The following is a 20221-nucleotide window of genomic DNA, read 5'->3' as shown; positions in this document are numbered from 1 at the left end:
TTCTTTCTCTCTCGTAGTATTATGATGATGGTTTGCATTCAAGCTTGTCCCTTTGTTTCTGACTTTTTCCCAGCGGGATCTTGTGGGACACAAGAACATTGTCGGGTACATCGACTCCAGCATCAATTCCGTCAGCAGCGGGGATGTCTGGGAAGTCTTGATCCTGATGGATTTCTGCCGAGGTGCGTAGCATTTGTATGCAGCCACACAAACAGATATATCTACTCATTTGCAATACCACCAATTCTACATCCATGGATTCGACCACCCACATCTTGAAAATCTCCCTCTATGTGTATAAAAGTCAAAATATACTTGTTGGTGAGCTGATGCAAAGTGACATGCATATGAAGGGAAAAGAGGAAGGAAAGAAAGAAAGGAAAGGGGAAAAGGTGTGAGGGGAGGAAAGAAAAAGAAGGCAAGAGAATGGAAGGAAGAGGGAATGAGAGAAAAAGAAAAATGACAGAAGGGAGGAAAGAAAGAAAGAAAGAAAGAAAGAAAGAAAGACAAAGAAAGAAAGAAAGAAAGAAAAGAGGAAGTGGGGAGGTAGAAGAAAGCAAAAAGAGGGAAGGAAGGGATAAAAGGAAAGGGAACGGGTTTGAAGGGAGAGAAGGAAAGAAAAAGAAGGGAATAGGAAGGAAGGGGGAAGAAGGAAAAAGAGAAAAGGGGAAGGAAAGAAGGGAGAAAAAAGAAAGGAGGGAAGGAGGGAAAGAAAAGTAAAAGGGAAAAGGTATGAGGTGAGAAGAGGAAGGAAGAAAGAGAAGGAGGGGAAAAGAAAGAAAGAAAGAGGAGGGAAGAAAAAGAAAGCAAAGTGAAAAAGGTATGAGGGGAGAGGATGAAAGAAAAAGAATGGAAGAGAAAGGAAAGAAGGAAGGGAGGGAAGGAGAGGGAAAGAAAGAAAAGTGAAGAATGGAAAAGAAAGAAAGGAAAATGGTAAAAAGGTATAAGGGGATAGGAGGAAATAGAACAAAGGGAAGATAAAGGAAAGAAGAATGAGTGGGAAGGAAGAGAAAAGAAAGAAAGAAAAAGAACCAAAAGGAAGGAAGGAAGGAAGGAAGGAAGGAAAGAAAGAAAGAAAGGGGAACAGAGGGAGAGGAAAAGAAAGAAAAAGGGAAGTATATAGGAAAGGAAGAAAGGTATGAGAGGAGAGGAGGAAAGAAAAAGAAGGGAAGAGAAAGGAAGGAAGAGGGAAGGAAGGGGAAAGAAAGAAAGCAGAAGGAAGGAAGGAAAAGAAAAGTAATGGAAACTGTTATGAGGGATGAGGAAGAAAGGGAGGGAAGGAGGAGGAGAAAGAAAAAAGGAAAAGGAGGGAGGGAGGGAGGGAGGAGAGAGATGGTATATAAGGGAATGAAGGCGCAAAAATAAAATGCATTTCCAAGCAACAATGGATTTATATGCTAGTTATTTTAAAAATCCAAATGATAAACCTTTATATAAATGGAATCTGAGCATCGATGTCCATAATGGGACTTGAGCATTGATGGATTTTGGTGTGCAGGAACCAAACCCCAGTGGATGCAGATGTTTCTCTGGCCTCATGATGCGAGATAACCAAGGACCTTTATAGTCATCCAGAAGAAAATAAACGGAGGCACTTTCTCTCTAATAAAACCACCCTCTTCTTAATATTTTGAAAATTTATGCGGATTTCTCTGGGTTTTGTTCCTTTGCATCAACTGAATAACCGAAACTGTAGAAAAATAGGCCAATAATGTTTAAAGCCATGAAAATAATGCAGAATTCTAAGCAGGGAAAGAAGTAAATTTCTCAACAGCTTAGTTCATTTAAGTCAGGCATGGGCCAACTTTGGCCCTTCCTCTAGGTGTTTTGGACTTCAATTCCCACAATTCCTAACAGCTGGTATATTATTATATTGTTATATATTATAATATTTTTATAACAATATATAATTTTAGATATTTATTGTACTATTTTATAGTTTTATGTTATATTATAATTATTATATTAATTTAAAGATGATGACGATTATTGTTTATATTATATTTTATAATATTATTATGTTAATATATTAGTATTATTATATTACAATACTATTATATGGAAGTATTATTAGTATTATATTGTATTATATTAATATTATATATATAATATTATTAGCATAGCACAATATTAGTATTATTTATTATATTATACTATATTACTATACTGCAATATTATTGCTCATATTATATATAATATATAATAATTATATTACTATATATTATTGTACTGTGTTATTAAACCACATTGTATATAACACACTACTAGTATATTATGCTATTATTATTACCGGCTGTTAGGAATTGTGAGGAGGGTCATAGTTGGCCTATGCCTGATTTAAGGCAACTTTGACCCCTCTGAGAAGGGCTCACTTTCAAGCCCTGTGTCCTGGAAATCCCATTGCTTTGCATTTGTGATGAGCCAGAATTCTTCTTGATGTCTTCCAGGCGGCCAAGTGGTCAACCTGATGAACCAGCGGCTGCAGACAGGCTTCACGGAGAATGAAGTCCTGCAGATCTTCTGCGACACCTGCGAAGCTGTGGCCAGGCTGCACCAGTGCAAGGCGCCCATCGTCCACAGGGATCTGAAGGTGGGCCCTTTATATATATATAATATTTATTTATAATAGAAATAAATATATTTATAATATAATAATAACAATAAATAATAAATTTTTATATCCTGCTTTTCTCCCTAACGGGGCCCAAAGTGGCTGAAAACATGATGCAGTACAAACCAAAGCACAATTAACATAAAATACAAGACAAAAATCACACAAAGCATAATAACACCCAGAAATCAGATATAAATAAATATTAAGCATTAAATACATGTACAACCAATTACAAGTATTGTGGAGACTCATCCATTAAATAGTATATTTTGCTAAGCTCAGTGCAAATCGACCTTGTTGTCATTAGCAATTGAATTCCTTCATCAAAAGCTTGCTTGAACAGGTAGGTCTTCAACTGGCTCTTGAAAGAGAACAGGGAAAGGAGGGGAAGTTTTGATCTCAATGGGGATGGAGGAAGTTCCAAAGGGCTGGGGCGGCTACCAAGAAGGAAGGTCCTCTCTCTCGTTGCCACCAACCATATTTGTGACAGCAATGGCGGTGACAACAAGAGAATCGACTCTTTGGAAAATCTTAATGATTGGTCCAGTTGGTAAGAGGCAATGGGGTCAGATAAGTAAATTGGGCCTGAACCGTTTAGGGCAGGCATTCTTAAACTGTGGCCCTCCAGCTGCTTTGGCCTCCAACTCCCAGAAGCCCTCACAAGCTTGTTCAATGGTCTAGAATTCTGGGAGTTAGAGGCCCAAACAGCTGGAGGACCACAGTTTGAGGATGCCTGGTTTAGGGCTTTAAAGGTCAAAGCAGCACCTTGGATCAGGTTCGGCAACATTGGCAGCCAGTGTAACAGCGGTGCTATGCTCCCTGGGTCCAGCACCTGTCAATCACCTGGCTGCAGATCTATGAACTAGTTGGAGTTTCTGGACACTTTTCAAGGGCAGCCTCACATAGAACCCATTACTGTAGTCTAAATGGGATGTAACCAAGGCATGGATCACCATGGTCAAGTCTGGCTTCTCAAGCTATGGTCACAGCTAGTGCACAAGTGTTAATGGTGCAAAGGCTCTCCTGGCCACTGCCAACACCTCCAGACTTAGTGATGAGTCCAGGAGGAGCCCCAGGTTGTGGACTGGGTCTTCAGGGGGAGTGGGACCCCTTCCATCCAGCACAGGCTGCCTTACAACTGACCAGGAGGACCTCTGTCTTGTTTGGATTCAGTTTCAATTTGTTCATCCTCATCCAGTCCACAACAGCTGGGTCTGGACTGCTACGTTGGCTTTTAGTGGAAAGGAGTAGTAGTGTTGGGTGTCATCTGCATACTGAGGGCATTGAACTCTGATCTCTCCCAGCAGAAACACTTAAAATCTAGGAGGAAATTGTCCCTGAATGAAAGCCATCACTTGGGTGGTGAGCAGTCTGGTGTTTATAGAAGGCACTGGCAGGGCTCTTGGACATGTTTATGGTGCTCACTCCAACATGGAATATCCTTGGAGGGAGACCCTTCGGTGTCTCATGAGTAGTGGGAGCTATAGCCTATTTGTGGAGGCAGGAGCTTCTCTGTGTAAGTAGACATCCCAGCCACATACACACATACATATTTTCACTTTTATTATGTGTATAGAAGATATACAGATAGATGAATGGATGGACGGATGGATAGAATAGATACATTGTACTATAGTACTGTACCCCAATACTATTAGTAATATTAAATGTAATATACCCGTATATACTCAAGTATAAGCCAACCCGAATATAAGCGGAGGTACCTAATTTTACCACAAAAAACTGAGAAAACAGGTTGACTCGAGTATAAGCCGAGGGTGGGAAATGCAGCAGTTACTGGTAAATTGCAAAATAAAAATAGATACCAATTAAATTATATTAATTGATGAATCAGTAGGTTATATATTTTGGAATATTTACAAAAATGGTAATTTAAGATAAGACTGTCCAACTCTGATTAATTATTTACCTTCTTCAATGTAAATGTGCTTACATATCCTTCCAATAATAATAAAGAGTAACATTATAAATGTAATAATAAAAAGAGTAAAATAATGAATGTAGCAATAACAACAATTATACAGTAAAATAATAAATGTATAATAATAGAGTAAAATGATAAATGTAATAATAATAAATAGAATAAAATAATAAATGAAATGAAAATAATAATAATAATAACAACAATAATAATAACACAGTAAAATAATAAATAACCTTTACTCGAGTATAAGTCGAGGGGGACTTTTTCAGCCTAAAAATAGGGCTGAAAAACTAGGCTTATACTCGAGTATATACAGTAATATTCAATAATTATATTAATTTATATTATTATATTGTACTGTATTATTTTACCACAATATATGTAATACACATTCAGTATATTTTACCATTAATATTATATAATATATTTTACTATCTCATATATATCTTCTGTGCCTCCTCTCTCTACGCTTCAGTGCAAAAGGCGAATACAAGGCAAACAAATACAAGAAAACCGGATTATCAAATATAATATAAAATACACCATAGTAATCCTATATACATCATTAGAATGCTACATATAATGATCCGTTTCCCGTTTCCAGGTGGAGAACATCCTCCTCCACGACCGCGGCCATTACGTCCTATGCGACTTTGGAAGCGCCACCAACAAGTTCCAGAACCCGCAGCTGGAAGGAGTGAACGCAGTGGAAGAGGAGATCAAAAAGTGAGTCCAGAACCAACAAAAGCAAATAACGTAACATCTGAAGATGAAAGAAACACAGCATAAATTATTATTGACAAAACAGTATCGAATCCCACAACAATTTGTTCATATAATGAAAAATATATCAGAATTATGCTGGCATCAGTGTGGTGGAATTGGAATTTATCAGAAGTGGTGGGACTGTGAAAATATACCAAAAAATATATTAAAAATTAAGAATGAGATGGAGGAAATAATAGGAGAAAAATAGAGTTGAATAATTATTACATTTGGCCCGGCCATAGGTTTTTAAATCCTTGTGCGTTAATGTTTATATGTGATTTATATTAATTGTATTGTTTTTGTTTATTGCTTTCTTGTTTTATTGATGTGTTGTTGGGCTTCGCCTCATGTAAGCCGCTCCGAGTCCCTTTGGGAGATGGTGGCGGGGTATAAATAAAGTATTATTATTATTATTATTATTATCAGTTCTTTGCCCAGAAAATAGAAGGTATCGGTGGAAACAAAGATGAATATGCATCTTTTGTAGAAATACATTTTTCATATGTGTATTTATGGTGTTTATACAATACTTAGTAAAGATAAAGTTTTTCCCCTGACAATGTTCCTGTAGGGAGGGAGGAAGAGGGAGAAATTGCATAGGTATAAGTAGCAGATAAGTATAGAAATATAGGTGTTATAATTTATCTGCATAACCAAATAAAATTATATGTTAAAAGAACAAAGTCAGTCCAGGGGGAGGATGCTGTGCTCCATAAAAACACAAAAGCTGGGCCTGTTTGAAATAGGATCAAGCCATTCTCATTAATGGCCCAAGGAGCAGACAAGGGAAAGTGTCCAATGTGTAGTTGAAGGCTTTCATGACCAGAATTACTTGGTTGCTGTGAGTTTTCTAGGCTGTATGGTCATGTTCCAGCAGCGTTCTCTCCTAACGTTTGGCCTGCATCTGTGGCTAATGGCATCCTCAGAGGTTCTGTTGTCAATGAGGCAAGTGGAGTATATATATATATATATACACCTGTGGAATAGTGTCCAGGGCAGGAGAAAGAACCTCTGTCTGTTAAGTCAAGTGTGGATGTTTCAATTAGCAAGCTTGATTAGCACTGAGTACCCATGAAACTGCAAAGTCAATCATTGAATTAGCTTGGCCTCTGTTGCCTGGAGACACCCTCTGTTAATCAGTCCTTGATTGTTTGCTGTCTGGAGTTCCTCTATTTCCAAGGGGTGTTCTTTGTTTACTGTCTTCTGGTGTTTTTTTGTAATTCTGATCGCCAGATTGTGTTCATTTTCATGGTTTCCTTCTTTGTGTTGAAATTGTACACGTGCTACTTGTGGATTTTAGTGGCTTCTCTGTGTAGCCTAACATGAGATTGTCCCAAGTGGTCCAGCAATTCTGTATTCTCAGATAGTATTCTGTGTTCAGGTTGGTTCATTAAGAAGCCCCAAAGTGACCAGACTGCTCCCTTGCAAATCTGCCACTCCATGGTACACTATCTCTCTCCTTTCCATGGAGCAGAGCATAGCAGGTGGAACAGACTCACTTTGAGCATTATTAGACTGAGTCTTTTATAGGAATATTCTGCTGATGTAGTCCCAAAGTTGTAAATTAATGATAGATGTCTTCCATCCTGGATCCATCTGTTTCCTGGCCAGATGTTGATCTTCTTGATTTGTGTTGCTCTTATGTTGACTTCCTTCTTAACATTGTAAACATTGTAAACATTTCTGTTATCACTGTCCCAATTCTTATCAGAGTTTACTTTTCAGCTCTTATTAGCAACTTTTAATTACAGTCCAGCAAGCAGGTCTGGGTCTTTTACTGGTGTTTCCAAAATTATTAACTCTATACATCCTTCCATTCTTCTATTCATTCCCATACATCATATTAAATCCACACTTATAAAATCTGCACATTAATTTTTGTGACATTCTAGTTGAATTAGTCTGCCGAGCTTTTTGTGTTCTTTGATTTGTGTCTGGCCAATGCTGCATTTCAAGTGTCAGTTAACACCTCCCAAAGCTTTTACCTCAAATAATGGACTGTGTTTTGGTTTTCTCACAGGTACACCACGCTGTCCTACCGTGCACCTGAGATGGTTAACCTCTACAGCGGCAAACTGATCACAACAAAAGCTGACATTTGGGTAGGTGGTGCCTTCCTTTCCATTGCGTTGCAAGGGTGCATCTGCACCAGGAATGGGCAAACCCAGGCCCGGGGACTGGATGCGGTCCTTTGGGCTCTTTTCTCAGGCCGTCCTCTCTCTCACCATCCTATCCTTCCTTCTCTCTTTCCTTTCTCCTTCCCTTCCTTCTTTACCTCCCTCTTTCTTCCTCCTTCCCTTCCACCCTTTCATCCTTCCTTCCTTCTTTGCTTTCCTCTTTCCACCCTCCTTCCCCCCCTCTCGTTCTCTTTCCTCCCTTCTTTCCTTCCTTCCCTTTTGTCTTTCCTTCCTTCTCCCCTTCCTCCCTCCTTTCTTTTTTCCTTCCTTCCTGAGAGTAAGAGCTGTTGGAGAGTGGCCTAGGCTGCCTGGGAATGTGGTGGAGTCTTTTCCACAGAGGCTGTCTATTGGGAGTGCTTTGGTTGTGCCTCTCCGCATGGCAGGGGGTTGGACTTCCAGCTCTAGCATTCTAGGATTCTATATCAAGAGTAGGCAATATGGGGTTTCATGGATAATAATAATAATAATAATAATAATAATCTATATAAATAAAAATGTAATGTTCGTTTGTGGGCTTAACATAACTCAAAAACCACTGGATGAATTGCCATCAAATATGGCCACAAGATACCTACTAACCCAAGGAGTGACCATCACTCAAAAAATGATTTTGTCATTTGGGATTTGTAGTTGCTGGGATTTATAGTTCACCTACAATCATTGGTCTTCAGAATGCCACAGCAGAAAATAACACAGCTCTACCAAAGGCCGCGTCTTTCTTTGACATCACATCCAATTTGTAATGCTTCACAAAAGTAGTGGGTCTGGACCAAGTAGCCGCTCTGCAAATAGCATCAAGCGGGACTCCTCTAATAAACGCCGTTGATGTCGCCACCGCCCTTGTGGAATGCGCCTTGACCTGTAAAGGTAAGTCTTTCCCACACAAGCGATAAGCAAGTTTAATAGTTGAAACAACCCAAGAAGAGAATCTCTGTGAAGATACAGGAATAGGTGCAAATACACAGGTGACCACTCGGGAAACTACACTTACAGGTAAGCAACCTATATTTCACCTACAATCAAAGAGCATTCTGAAGACCAATGATGGAATTGAACAAAACATGGCACACAGAACTCCCATGACCAGCAGAAAACATTAGAAGGGTTTGGTGGGCATTACTTTGAGTTTGGCTGTTGTAGTTCACCTACATCCAGAGAGCACTGTGGACTCAAACAATGATGGATCTGGACCAAACTTGACACAAATATTCCATATGCCCAAATATGAACACAGATGGAGTTTGGGGGGAAAATAGACCTTGACATTTGGGAGTTGTAGTTTTTGGGATTTATAGTTTGCCTACAATCAACAAGCATTCTGAACCCCACGAATGACAGAATTGGGGAGACTTCCCACAGAGAACCCCCATGACCAAGAGAAAATACTTAAGGCCATCCAGTCTAGCTCCCTTCACCAGGACAAGGAAACATAAAGCCCTCCTGACAAAGAGCCACCCAGCCATAGATATAAATAGATATATATGATTCACACACAGAGAGATCATAGATTTGAAAGGGACCCCTAGAGAAGGACAATTATGTTGCATGTTCCAGAGTAGGGAAACCAGACAATCTCAATATCAACACTGACAAAGAAACAGCAAGAAATACTGTTTACCCACAAACAGAAAGACATTACATATATTAGAAACCAACACTTTCTCATGATTTTATTTCCCAGATCACCAGACTCGGTCACAGCAACGCGTGTCAGGGGACGGCTAGTTTTGCATAAAAACATGAACCTTAATTTACAACCCCCCCCCCCCAAGGTTCAATTGCAATTACATTAAAATTAATTATGTTGCAGTGCTGTAACAGAGCCAATTAGCCAAAAGGCTGAAGTGTGAAAACTTTCCTGGTGGCTCAATGCAACGGCATCTTGGGAGGTCTTTGACAAGGTCCTGAGCCTTCTCTCCCAGGATTCCATTACATTGAGCGGTTTGGGTTTAAAGTGGTGCCAAACCGCAATAATTCTACAGTGCGGATGCACCCAGAGAAAGAGTCAAAGTCACTAAAGATGTGGAGAAAGGCATGTGACGAGATTGGTTCTCCTCCCCTTTTACTCCAAGGAAGCCTGACTCATTTCAGGACCGCAGCTTTCCCTTTCAAGGCCGGGAAGTATATTTAGCCATAGAATGAGGTATCGTTACCAGAATGTTTTATTAATGTGTTCTATAGGTATGTCTGCCTTTAATATTTCATCAGCACTAAATTTACATTGCAATCAGGGCTTTGTTCCGGCGGAGGAGGCTTTTTTTTTAGCTTCAGGTCCATGAACCTGACCAGACAAGGGATCACTTGGTGTTTAGGACTGTTTAAATATTGCTTTTTCCTTAAAGGGGTGTCAAAGTGCATCAGTTCTGCAGTGGAGATGCACCCTGTGTCGGGGATACGAAGCCTGGTCTCCACTACATTCTAGATTTCTATTTTTAAATTAGATTTGCAATTTTTAAAGGAACGAGATCTGGAAACCTATGAATCCCATGCAAAGAAACCAGACAGTGACAAAGTTCTTGCAGGTCAGATTGGATCTACGCTGCCGTATAATCCAGATTATCTGCTTTGAACGGGATTGTATGAGTCTAGGTACTTTACTTACTTACTTAGTACTTACTTAGGCGATCTCTCGTTGTCTGAGTAGGATAGTCTTCCAAGATCAGTGTGCAGGTGGGTCCATAGGTTACTGTGGAGCCCTATTCTTGATCTGCATGTTCTCCAACAGTGAGGGCATTGGTTTCCAGGTGGAAGGTGGTCCCAGTTGGGATTGGCTTGACACACCTTCCTCTTGACATGTTTCACTCTTTTCCCTTTCATTCACACCTCTTCAAATTCTGCAGCACTGCTGGTCACAGCTGACCTCTAGCTGGAGCGCTCAAGGGCCAGGGCTTCCCAGTTCTCAGTGTCTATGCCAGAGTTTTTTAAGGTTGGCTTTGAGCCCATCTTTCAATCTCTTTTCCTGTCCACCAACAGTACGTTTTCCGTTCTTGAGATTGGAGTAGAGCAACTGCTTTGGGAGACGGTGGTCGGGCATCCGGACAACGTGGCCGGTCCAGCAGAGTTGATGGTGGAGGACCATCGCTTTAATGCTGGTGGTCTTTGCTTCTTCCAGTATGCTGACGTTTGTCCGCCTGACTTCCCAAGAGATTTGCAGGATTTTCCGGAGGCAGTGTTGATGGAATTGTTCCAGGAGTTGCATGTGACATCTGTAGACAGTCCACGTTTCACAGGCGTATAGATGGGTTGGGAGGACAATAGCTTTATAAACAAGCACCTTGGTATCCCTACGGATGTCCCGGTCTTCAAACACTCTCTGCTTCATTCAGAAAAATGCTGCACTCGCAGAGCTCAAGCGGTGTTGTATTTCGATGTCAATGTTTACTTTTGTGGAGCGGTGGCTGCCAAGGTAGTGGAAATGGTCAACAATCTCTAATGTTACACCATTAAGCTGTATCTCGCATTGGAAAGGGATTGGCTGGTGACTACTGGAACAGCACTTTGGTTTTCTCGATGTTCAGTGAGTCTAGGTAAAGGTAAAGGTTTCCCCTTGGCATTAATATAATAATAATAATAATAATAATAATAATGTATTTATTTATTTATATACCGCTCTATCTCCCCGAGGGGGACTCAGGGCAGTTTCCAAGTAACATCACCTAAACATACAAAGTAAACAGCATAACATAAAATTAACAAAACAACATAAACATAAAATTATCACAATAACACATGTATGTTGAAAGTAATCCTGTCTGTTCAGAGCAATTAAAAAACCAGGCCAAGGCTAGTGCAATCTCAAAATATGAGGGTAACGAGAATTGAATACAGTTCTATAAGAGGCTAACGGCAATAGCAGGAACGGGACTGTGGCTGCTCACTTCCAGGGCCTATTAGAGGGTTGACCGGGGTAATAAGTAAGGAGTGCAAGGCCATAGTCAACAATGTTTGGGTTGGACTAGAACTGGTCATTCTCAAAGGCTTGTTGAAACCACCAGGTCTTCAAGCTCTTGCGAAAGGAGGGGAGGGATGGGGCCTGTCTTATTTCCCGTGAAAGGGCGTTCCAGAGGCAGGGGGCCACCACCGAGAAGGCCCTCTCTCTCTCGTCCCCACCAACCGTACTTGTGATGGTATTGGGAGCACAAGGAGGGCCTCCGCGGAAGATAGAGTTTGTGTTGTGCCTGACTCTGAGGGTTGGTGCTGGTGTTGGTGCTCATCTCCATTTCTAAGCCAAAGAGCCAGCATTGTCCGTAGACACCTCCAAGGTCATGTGGCCGGCATGGCTGCATGGTGTGCAGAGAGGTTCCTGTTGATCTACTCATGTTTGCATGTTTTCGAACTGCTAGGTTGGCAGAAGCTGGGCCTAACAGCAGGAGTTCACCCCACTCCCCGGATTCGAACCACCAACCTTTCAGTCAGCAAGTTCAGCAGCTCAGCAGTTTAACGTGCTGCATCACCAGGATAGTATGAGTCTACACTACCATATAATCCAAAGCAGATGATCTAAAATCAGAAACTGGCTTATATGGCAGTGTAGATGGGGCCTCTGTTTTCTAAGTTGTTTGTAGCGTACTGATGAATTGCTCCTTTTCTTTCCTAGTTTTTTTTGTGTAGAGACAGAGTGGAATATACATAATAATAGCAACAACAGCAGCAATAATAATAACAACACTATGTAACACAATTTTTTGTTCCTGTGTCACAAATGTCATTTTCTAATTGGTTCTATCATAAAATACATGAGAAAAGTTTATTAAATTGCCAAAACTTGGTTTTTGCGGGAGGGACACCAACTTTTGCTCTAATTTATCAACAAATACGTCACAGAGTCTCAACCTAGTTCGTGTCACCAAAACAAAGTTTCTGGAGTAGAACAACTACTTTCGGAGGAAGGACCGTACAATGAAACAGGAAATAACACTTTCAAACCAAGAACAGGAACATTTTCAAATTTTGTTACATCGTGCAATAATAATGATAGAGCTATAGAATCCTGGAGTTGGAAGAGATCCTCAAAGTCCATCCAGTCTAACCCCTTTCTGGCATAAAGGAAGGCACCATCCAAACTCTCCCGGCAGATGGCGATCCATCCTCTGATTAATAATGATGATGATTTCTGTTCCTTTCCTTGCAGGCCATGGGCTGCTTGCTATACAAGATCTGCTACTTCACCCTGCCCTTTGGGGAGAGCCAAGTGGCCATTTGCGACGGGAACTTCACCATCCCTGACAACTCCCGCTACTCCCACGACATGCACTGCCTCATACGTGAGTATGTCCGCTTGAAGACCCTGACATTGGGTGCGTCTGCACTTTAGAATTAATGCAGTTTGCCCCCACTTGAGCTGCCATGGCTCAATGCTGTAGTTTTCGGAGGCACTGGATCTCTTTGGCAGCAAGTCACAGGATTCCATAGCTTTGATCCGATGCCATTCAAATGGGGCCAAACTGCATTAATTCTAGTGTAGATTCACCCTTTGATTTTGATTTAAAGCAGAGTCATATATTTGGGTTATATATCTGTTCTGGTACAGCTGTACCAGGAGCTCCAATTTTGTTTGCTTTGCATTGGATGTTTGTTTTCAGTCCTAAGCTTCGGGGACTCTGCAGATAGATGGCTTCTTTTGGTTGCAGTTATAGGGCAGGCCACCTGTCCATCATCATTGAGTTTGGTCCCGCCCCTTGCTCAGGGCAATTGGGAAGGGAAGGGAGCCATTTTTGAGTTAGTCTCAGCAAGGAAAGCTATGTACAGGATGTGTGTAAACTTCCCCTGTACAAAAGCTTCAACCTTTAAGAACTCCAGGGAAGCATCCCCACAGCTTTAAGAATTTCCAGGAAAACAGCCCTAAAGACTAAAGAACTCCAGCTGGAGAACATCTACTGCCTTGCTGGTAGGTCCACTCGGCGTTCGAGACGCAGTTTGACCCGGTAGCGGAGCCCACATCAGTATGGGTTAGATTACAGTCAGCCTGGGAGAAGTTCAAAAAGGGGATTTTCCTTTAAAGAAGAAGTTATTGATGACAGTTGCCTGTCCTTTGTGGGCAAGATTAGGAATTCACCAGTTGTCTAAAAGCTTGGAATCATTTGCTTAACTTTACTGAAGACAGGAGGAGTTTCTGTTTGATTGTTCATTAATAAAAGACTTTGTTGTACTTCTCAAACCATCTAAAGACTGTTCGTGGTGGAAACCTCTGAGAACTTCTCTTTAGGCCCCCTGGCTTCCCGTTGGGCAAAGGTTGCACGTCCTGTTTTAAAGACAATCATTTACAGGCCCAGTGCGCGACAGTACAATATCTGTAACACTTGGTCCTTTTGTGCCCATTAATACTTAAGACCTACCACTCTGCACAAAACTGAATTGCACAAAATTGAATGATAGAGATTTGCAATCTCCAGCTTGAGATGACTGTGTCCTTACAACAACGCATTGTGTAGCAATAATAATAATAATCATCATCATAATCTAAAAACCCATGGCACCTATTGTGAATCAAACATCATAATATTACTAATTATTCAGACAGGTTTTTAAAGATGAAGGTTTTTAAGATCAAGTCTGAGAGTGCAAACTTGGAATAGGTTTTAATGAATTTTCACTGAGAATTTTTAAAATACTGTTTATATTTCATTCTGTTGTAAGGTTTGCATTATTTTTATATTTTATGCTCATGCTTTTAGCATTTTTTTTAAAATACTTTTTATTGGTTTTTGTGTTATAACAATCAGACAATATAACAAAAGTGCAGGGAGAAAAAAAAAGGGGGGGGGGAAGTGTGTTTGAAAGAAGAGAAAGAAAGAAAGAGAAAAAAGAAAAAAAAGAAAAAAAACACCATAAAATACCCCGTGCATTCCTTTGTGTGACTTCCCAGGGTCTTCCAGGAAACTTTATCATTCGGTGTAGGAATGATTTCTTCCCTTCCCTGTCTGCCGACAAGTCTCCTTTCTTCCTTTCTTTTTTAAATGTAGGTCAGGTCAAGAACAATAGGTATTTCTTTTGTTTTCATAAAATCCTTAAAGTCTGTCCAGTCCGTTCTTTTAATTGCACCATTTATTCTCTGCGATAAATTGTCCATTTGTATGATATCAAATGTCTTCATGATCCAGTCCTCCTCGGATGGTTTCTTTCTGCTTCCATTTCTTTGCTAAAACTATTCTAGCCGCTGTGCAAAGTAGGAATAAATTTTTTTCTTGGTTCTTATTCATTTTAGATTCATTTTGTATGCCTAATAAGTATGTTTCTGGGGCTTGCGGGAAATTTACCTTCAGTATCTTTTGGGTAGTCTGATGTATTTTTTTCCAATATTTTTTAACTTTCTCACAGGTCCACCATTGGTGGTAGAATGTGCCTGTCTTTTTTTTCGCATTTCCAGCATTTATCTGAAATGCTTTTGTTGAACTTCGCTATTTTCTCTGGCATATAATGCCAGCGAAAAAACATTTTATACCAGTTCTCTTTAAGATCGCTGGCAATAGTGTATTTGATTTTTGTTGTCCAGATTTCTTCCCATTGGCTCAACAGAATGTTATGGCCCAGATCTTTTGCCCATTTTATTTGGCATTCCTTAACTTGCTCTTCTTCTGTGCTCCACGCTAGCAGTTGTTTGTATAGTATTTTTATTAGCTTTTTATTTTTCTCCATAATGATGTCCCAAGTCCCTTTTTCTTGTTCAAATCCTAATTTTTCATCCTTCCTGAAGCCCTCCCTTATCTGAAAATAATTTAGCCATGTGATTTTCCCGTTTATTTTTTTAATTTCTTCATAAGATTTTAGTACCATTTTACCTTCTCCATTTTTCCTAAGTATTTGGTGATATGTTAGCCAATTGTCTTCTGCGAGTTCTTTTTTGTGTTTTGTTTCTACCAATGATATCCACAATGGGGTCTTCCTGAATAGTCGGGTTTTATATTTCTCCCACGTTTTAATGAGGGCTGCTCTTAAGTAATGGTTGCTGAAATTTTTCTCTGTTTTCCTTCTGTCGTACCACAGATAGCTGTGCCATCCGGCTCTTAAATCATAACCTTCCAGGGTTAATAATTGGTTATTTTTTAGTGTGGCCCACTCTAATTGCAACTAAGTTGCAAGGCTCATAATAGACTCTAATGTCTGGCAAGCCCAGGCCGCCTCTTCTCTTATCATCTGTTAATATCCTCATGCTGATTCTCGGTTTTTTATTTTTCCATATGAATTTTGTTATATCTGAATTCCATCTTTTGAATAAATAATTGTTCCTAATCACCGGGATAGTTTGAAATAAGAATAGTAGTTGTGGGAGAATTACCATTTTTACCATTGCAATCCGGCCTAGGAAGGATATATTTTGACACTTCAATTTTTCCATATCTTTTTGTATTTTCTTCCATAAAATCTCGTAATTATTTTTGATTAGTGCTGCGTTGCTTTTGGTAATGTTAACTCCTAAGTACTTTACTTTACTTACTATTTGGACACCTGTTGTTTTTTCTAATAATTCCTTTGTTTTCCCATCCAAATTTTTGACCAGTAATTTTGTTTTTTGTTTATTTAATTTGAACCCTGCCAATATTCCAAAATCTTCGATCTTTTTTAGCCAGTCCCTAATATTGTTTGCCGTATCATCAATAAAACATACCACATCATCTGCATACGTTCTTAGTTTGTATTGTTGTTTTAAAATTTAAGTCCTTTTAGATTTGTGTCGTTATTGATGTTTCTTACTAGCTTTTCCATCACTAAAATGAAAAGCAATGGGGAGAGAGGGCACCCTTGTCGTGTGCCCTGCGTGATTGTTATCGGTTTTTTTATTTCTTGCCCATTGATTATTATGGCGGCCTCTTGATGTTCATATATTGCATCGATTGCATTTCTGAAATGATACCCCATATCTAACTCTTTCGCTAATAGCTTTAGATAGTTCCAATTTACTTTATCGAATGCCTTCTCAGCGTCGACAAAAAGTAGTGCGAGTTTTTTCTCATTGTGTTTTTCGTAATACTCGATTATATTTATTAGGGTTCTGGTGTTATCTTTAATTTGTCTGTTTGGTAAGAATCCTGATTGTTCTTTAGATATCCAATTTTTTAGAAATTCTTTTAGTCTTTCGGCCATAATTATTGTGAAGATTTTGTAATCGTTATTTAAGAGTGAAATCGGGCGATAGTTTTTGATTTCTGTTGGTTCCGTTCCTTCTTTGTGTAAGAGCGTTATATTTGCTTTTTCCCACGATTTGGGGATTTCTCCCCTTTCTAATATGTTGTTTATAATCTCCTGAAGTAAAGGGCTTAATTCATTGTGGAAGGTTTTATAGAATATGGCTGTAAAGCCATCTGGCCCTGGCGCCTTATTATTTTTTAGCTTTTTGATTGCTGCGTCAATTTCGTGCATTGAGACCGTTCCATTTAGTAATTCTCTCTGTTTGTCTGTTAATTTTCCAATATTTAGATCACATAAGTACTTTGTTATTTTCTCCTCACTTACTTCTGTTTTCTTGTATAAATCTTTATAGAACTTCGTGAATTCATTGGCTATGCTACTATCCTCTGTATATATTTTGTTTCTGATTTGTATTTTAGTTATCAGTTGCTTTTGTTTTTGTTTTTTAATTTTATTAGAGAGCCACTTACCTATTTTATTTGCATTCTGGAAGAAATTTACCCTTGCAAACTTCATTTGTTTTTCTAAATTTTCATTTTGCAGTAATTGCAATTGTTTTCGTAGCGCATTTAGGGTCATAATTATTCATGCTTTTAGCATGATGTGCCAAATCTTTAAATATCTCTGTTCTCTTTAGGCTATATGCTGGAGCCCGATCCTGAGAAACGGCCAGAAATTTATCAGGTCTCCCATTTTGCCTTCAAACTGGCAAAGAGGGATTGCCCAGTCCAGAATGTACAGGTGAGTCATTGCGAATTCGTCTCAGCTAAAAGGTGTCAAAGAGAGGAGTGTTATTTTACTCTTTCCCACAACTTCGGAGAATCTGAAGTTGTTATTAGGCTTGTGCACGGATTCATTTTGGCTGGTTCCCTTTGGCTAATCCGACTGGTCCGGCTTGTTCGGTTGGCCGTAACGGTAAGGGCTCAGCCTCCAATCTCCTCTGCAGACAGAAGGGAAAGGATCGAAAGAGTGGCATCTTAACTGCGATGCTTTTAATCCAGGTCTTAATGAAGGATATAAGGACAAATGATGGCTAAAATGACAAGATGGGGAGACTGGGAAGCCCCTGCCACCTGCTCTCATAATGGGCCGGATAGAAAACGAATCTTTTGGCTTCCCAAATCAAAAACAAATTTCTGTCCTCCCGAATTTGTCACCCGGAAAATGGATCAGGACCCCCAACAAAATCCAGGTCACTGAAACGGATCGCAGTGTACCCAGATTGCACAAGTCTAGTTATGATCATTTTTGGGTTTTCCCTTTGCAGAACTCTCCACTCCCTGCCAAACTCCCTGAGCCAGTGAAAGCGAGCGAAGCCGCTGCTAAGAAAACCCAGCCCAAAGCCAGGTGAGAATATCTATCTATCTGTCTATATCTGTGAGAGTTGGCAACTTAAATTCTGGACAACTAGCTTACGCTGCAAGAGAGGAACCCAAAAGTTTCATAAACATGAAGAAAGAGAGCCCAGATACCTCAAATTAGCATATAAGATTATCACATCCTGTCTAGAAAGATGAGGGGTGCTTTCAATTGTAAATGTTAAATTGTATTACTTATTTATTACTGTAAAAGGTATTGCATATTTGCATTTTTATGTATTTGAGCCACCCTGAGTCCCCCAGGGAGATGGGGCGGGATAGAAATAAAGTGTTGTTGTTGTTGGGTTGTTGTAGGTTTTTCCGGGCTATATGGCCTTTTTCTGGAGGCATTTTCTCCTGACGTTTCGCCTGCATCTATGGCAAGCATCCTCAGAGGTAGTGAGGTCTGTTGGAAGTAGGAAAATGGGTTTATATATCTGTGGAATGACCAGGGTGGGACAAAGAACCTTTGTCTGCTGGAGCTAGGTGTGAATGTTCCAACTGACCACCTTGATTAGCATTTAATGGCTTGGCAGTGCCTGGGGTAATCTTTTGTTGAGAGGTGATTAGATGTGCCTGATTGTTTACTCTCTGTTGTTTTGCTGTTGTAATTTTAGAGTTTTTTTAATACTGGTAGCCAGATTTTGTTCATTTTCATGGTTTCCTCCTTTCTGTTGAAATTGTCCACATGCTTGTTGATTTCAATGGCTTCTCTGTGTAGTCTGACATGGTGGTTGTGAGAGTGGCCCGGCATTTCTGTGTTCTCAAATAATATGCTGTGTCCAGGTTGGTTCATCAGGTGCTCTGCTATGGCTGACTTCTCTGGTTGAAGTAGTCTGCAGTGCCTTTTATGTTCCTTCATTCGTGTTTGGGCAATGCTACGTTTGGTGGTCCCTATGTAGACTTGTCCACAGCTGCATGGAATACGGTAGACTCCTGTTGTTGTTGTTGTTGTTGTTGTTGCTTTATTCAATTTTGCTGCATTCTGGTGCAAAACACTTCCGGTTTCTTGTGTGAGCCTCCTCCTCCTCCTCATTATTATTATTATTATTATTATTATTATTATTATTGTTCTTATTATATAAAACTTTATTTCTATCCCTATAACTCCTTTGGATGTAGCCCAAAATCCCATTGGTTTTTTGAGCTGCTGCATCACAATCTTGGCTCATGTTCAGCTTGTTCTCCACAAAGACTCCAATATCTTTCTCACATGGGCTGTTGTCATTTATTTCTGCCTAAGTGGAGTATTTTACAGTTCTTGTTGAAATCCATTTTGTTTGTTTTGGCCAATTTGCTTTCGAATCTTTGAAGGTTATTTTGCATCCTGATCCTGCCCTCTGGAATGTGGGCTCTCCCTCCCAATTGAGTCCCATCTGCAATTGAGTCCCCTCTAAACCTTCCTCCAAGTCATTAATGATCCTGAACAGAACTGGGCCCAGGACAGAGCCCTCTTCACAGCCCCCAAATAGCCCCTTTTTTCCAGGATGAAGAAGAGGCACCACTGGGAAGAGAACCCTTTGGGTTTGGTCACTTCACCAAATACAGATCCACCTAATAGTAGCATTGCCTATCCCACATTGGACAAGTTTGTGTACAAGAAGGTTTGTAGATGACTATTTCTCTTCTCTTCTTGCAGGCTGACAGACCCGATTCCCACAACAGAGACGTCCATCACTCCTCGCCAAAGACCCAAAGCTGGACAGACGCAGCCGAACCCGGGGATCCTGCCCATCCAGCCAGCCCTAACACCCAGGAAGAGGCCCACGGTGCAGGCCAGCGTCCAGCCGCAGGGTGAGCAGAAGGGCAGGCATTGGGAGGGAAAAGGGGTGTCCGTGTGTATGTGTTCCTGGACCATTTCCCATTCAGTGTTATGTGTCTCTGGACAGCCAAATCCATTGGCACAGCCACCTTCTAGCCGCCCTGAGTCACCATGAGAAGATGGGCGGGGTAGAAATAAAGTTTGTTGTTGTTGTTGTTGTTGTTGCTCTCATGGACTGTCCTGAGAGTTCGTTCAAGGTCCAGCTAAGTGCACTACTTTCCCAAAAACATTGTCATGTTTTCCTAGGGAAATCTCCTTGAGTGTGATGTTGGCTTTCAGCTATAGTATCTTCTGAAACACCTGGAAACGTTGAGGCTGTTCTAAAGGAATTTGGGTGCATTAATTGCCAAGATTTAATTCGCCTTAGTCAGACTCCTATCATACAATTTCATTCAATCTATTCATCACACA

General features: G+C 40.2%; 1 protein-coding gene across 4 annotated transcripts in view; it reads left to right on the top strand.

Annotated features, from left to right (window-relative positions):
• Nucleotides 1-20221, top strand: part of AAK1 (AP2 associated kinase 1) — a 108526-nt gene that overhangs the window by 33694 nt on the left and 54611 nt on the right. For all 4 annotated transcript variants that reach the window (XM_067470709.1, XM_067470708.1, XM_067470707.1 and 1 more), the window contains exons 4-11: nt 74-182; nt 2448-2590; nt 5164-5285; nt 7348-7429; nt 12636-12768; nt 17268-17371; nt 17898-17977; nt 19628-19782. In XM_067470709.1, coding sequence (XP_067326810.1) covers nt 74-182; nt 2448-2590; nt 5164-5285; nt 7348-7429; nt 12636-12768; nt 17268-17371; nt 17898-17977; nt 19628-19782 — 928 coding nt within the window. The remainder of the gene's footprint in view (nt 1-73; nt 183-2447; nt 2591-5163; nt 5286-7347; nt 7430-12635; nt 12769-17267; nt 17372-17897; nt 17978-19627; nt 19783-20221) is intronic.

This window comes from Anolis sagrei, chromosome 7, assembly GCF_037176765.1.
Source record: "Anolis sagrei isolate rAnoSag1 chromosome 7, rAnoSag1.mat, whole genome shotgun sequence".
NCBI lineage: Eukaryota > Metazoa > Chordata > Lepidosauria > Squamata > Dactyloidae > Anolis > Anolis sagrei.
The sequence above is the reverse complement of the archived record's forward strand: the minus strand, read 5'-3'. Positions and strand labels throughout refer to the sequence as shown.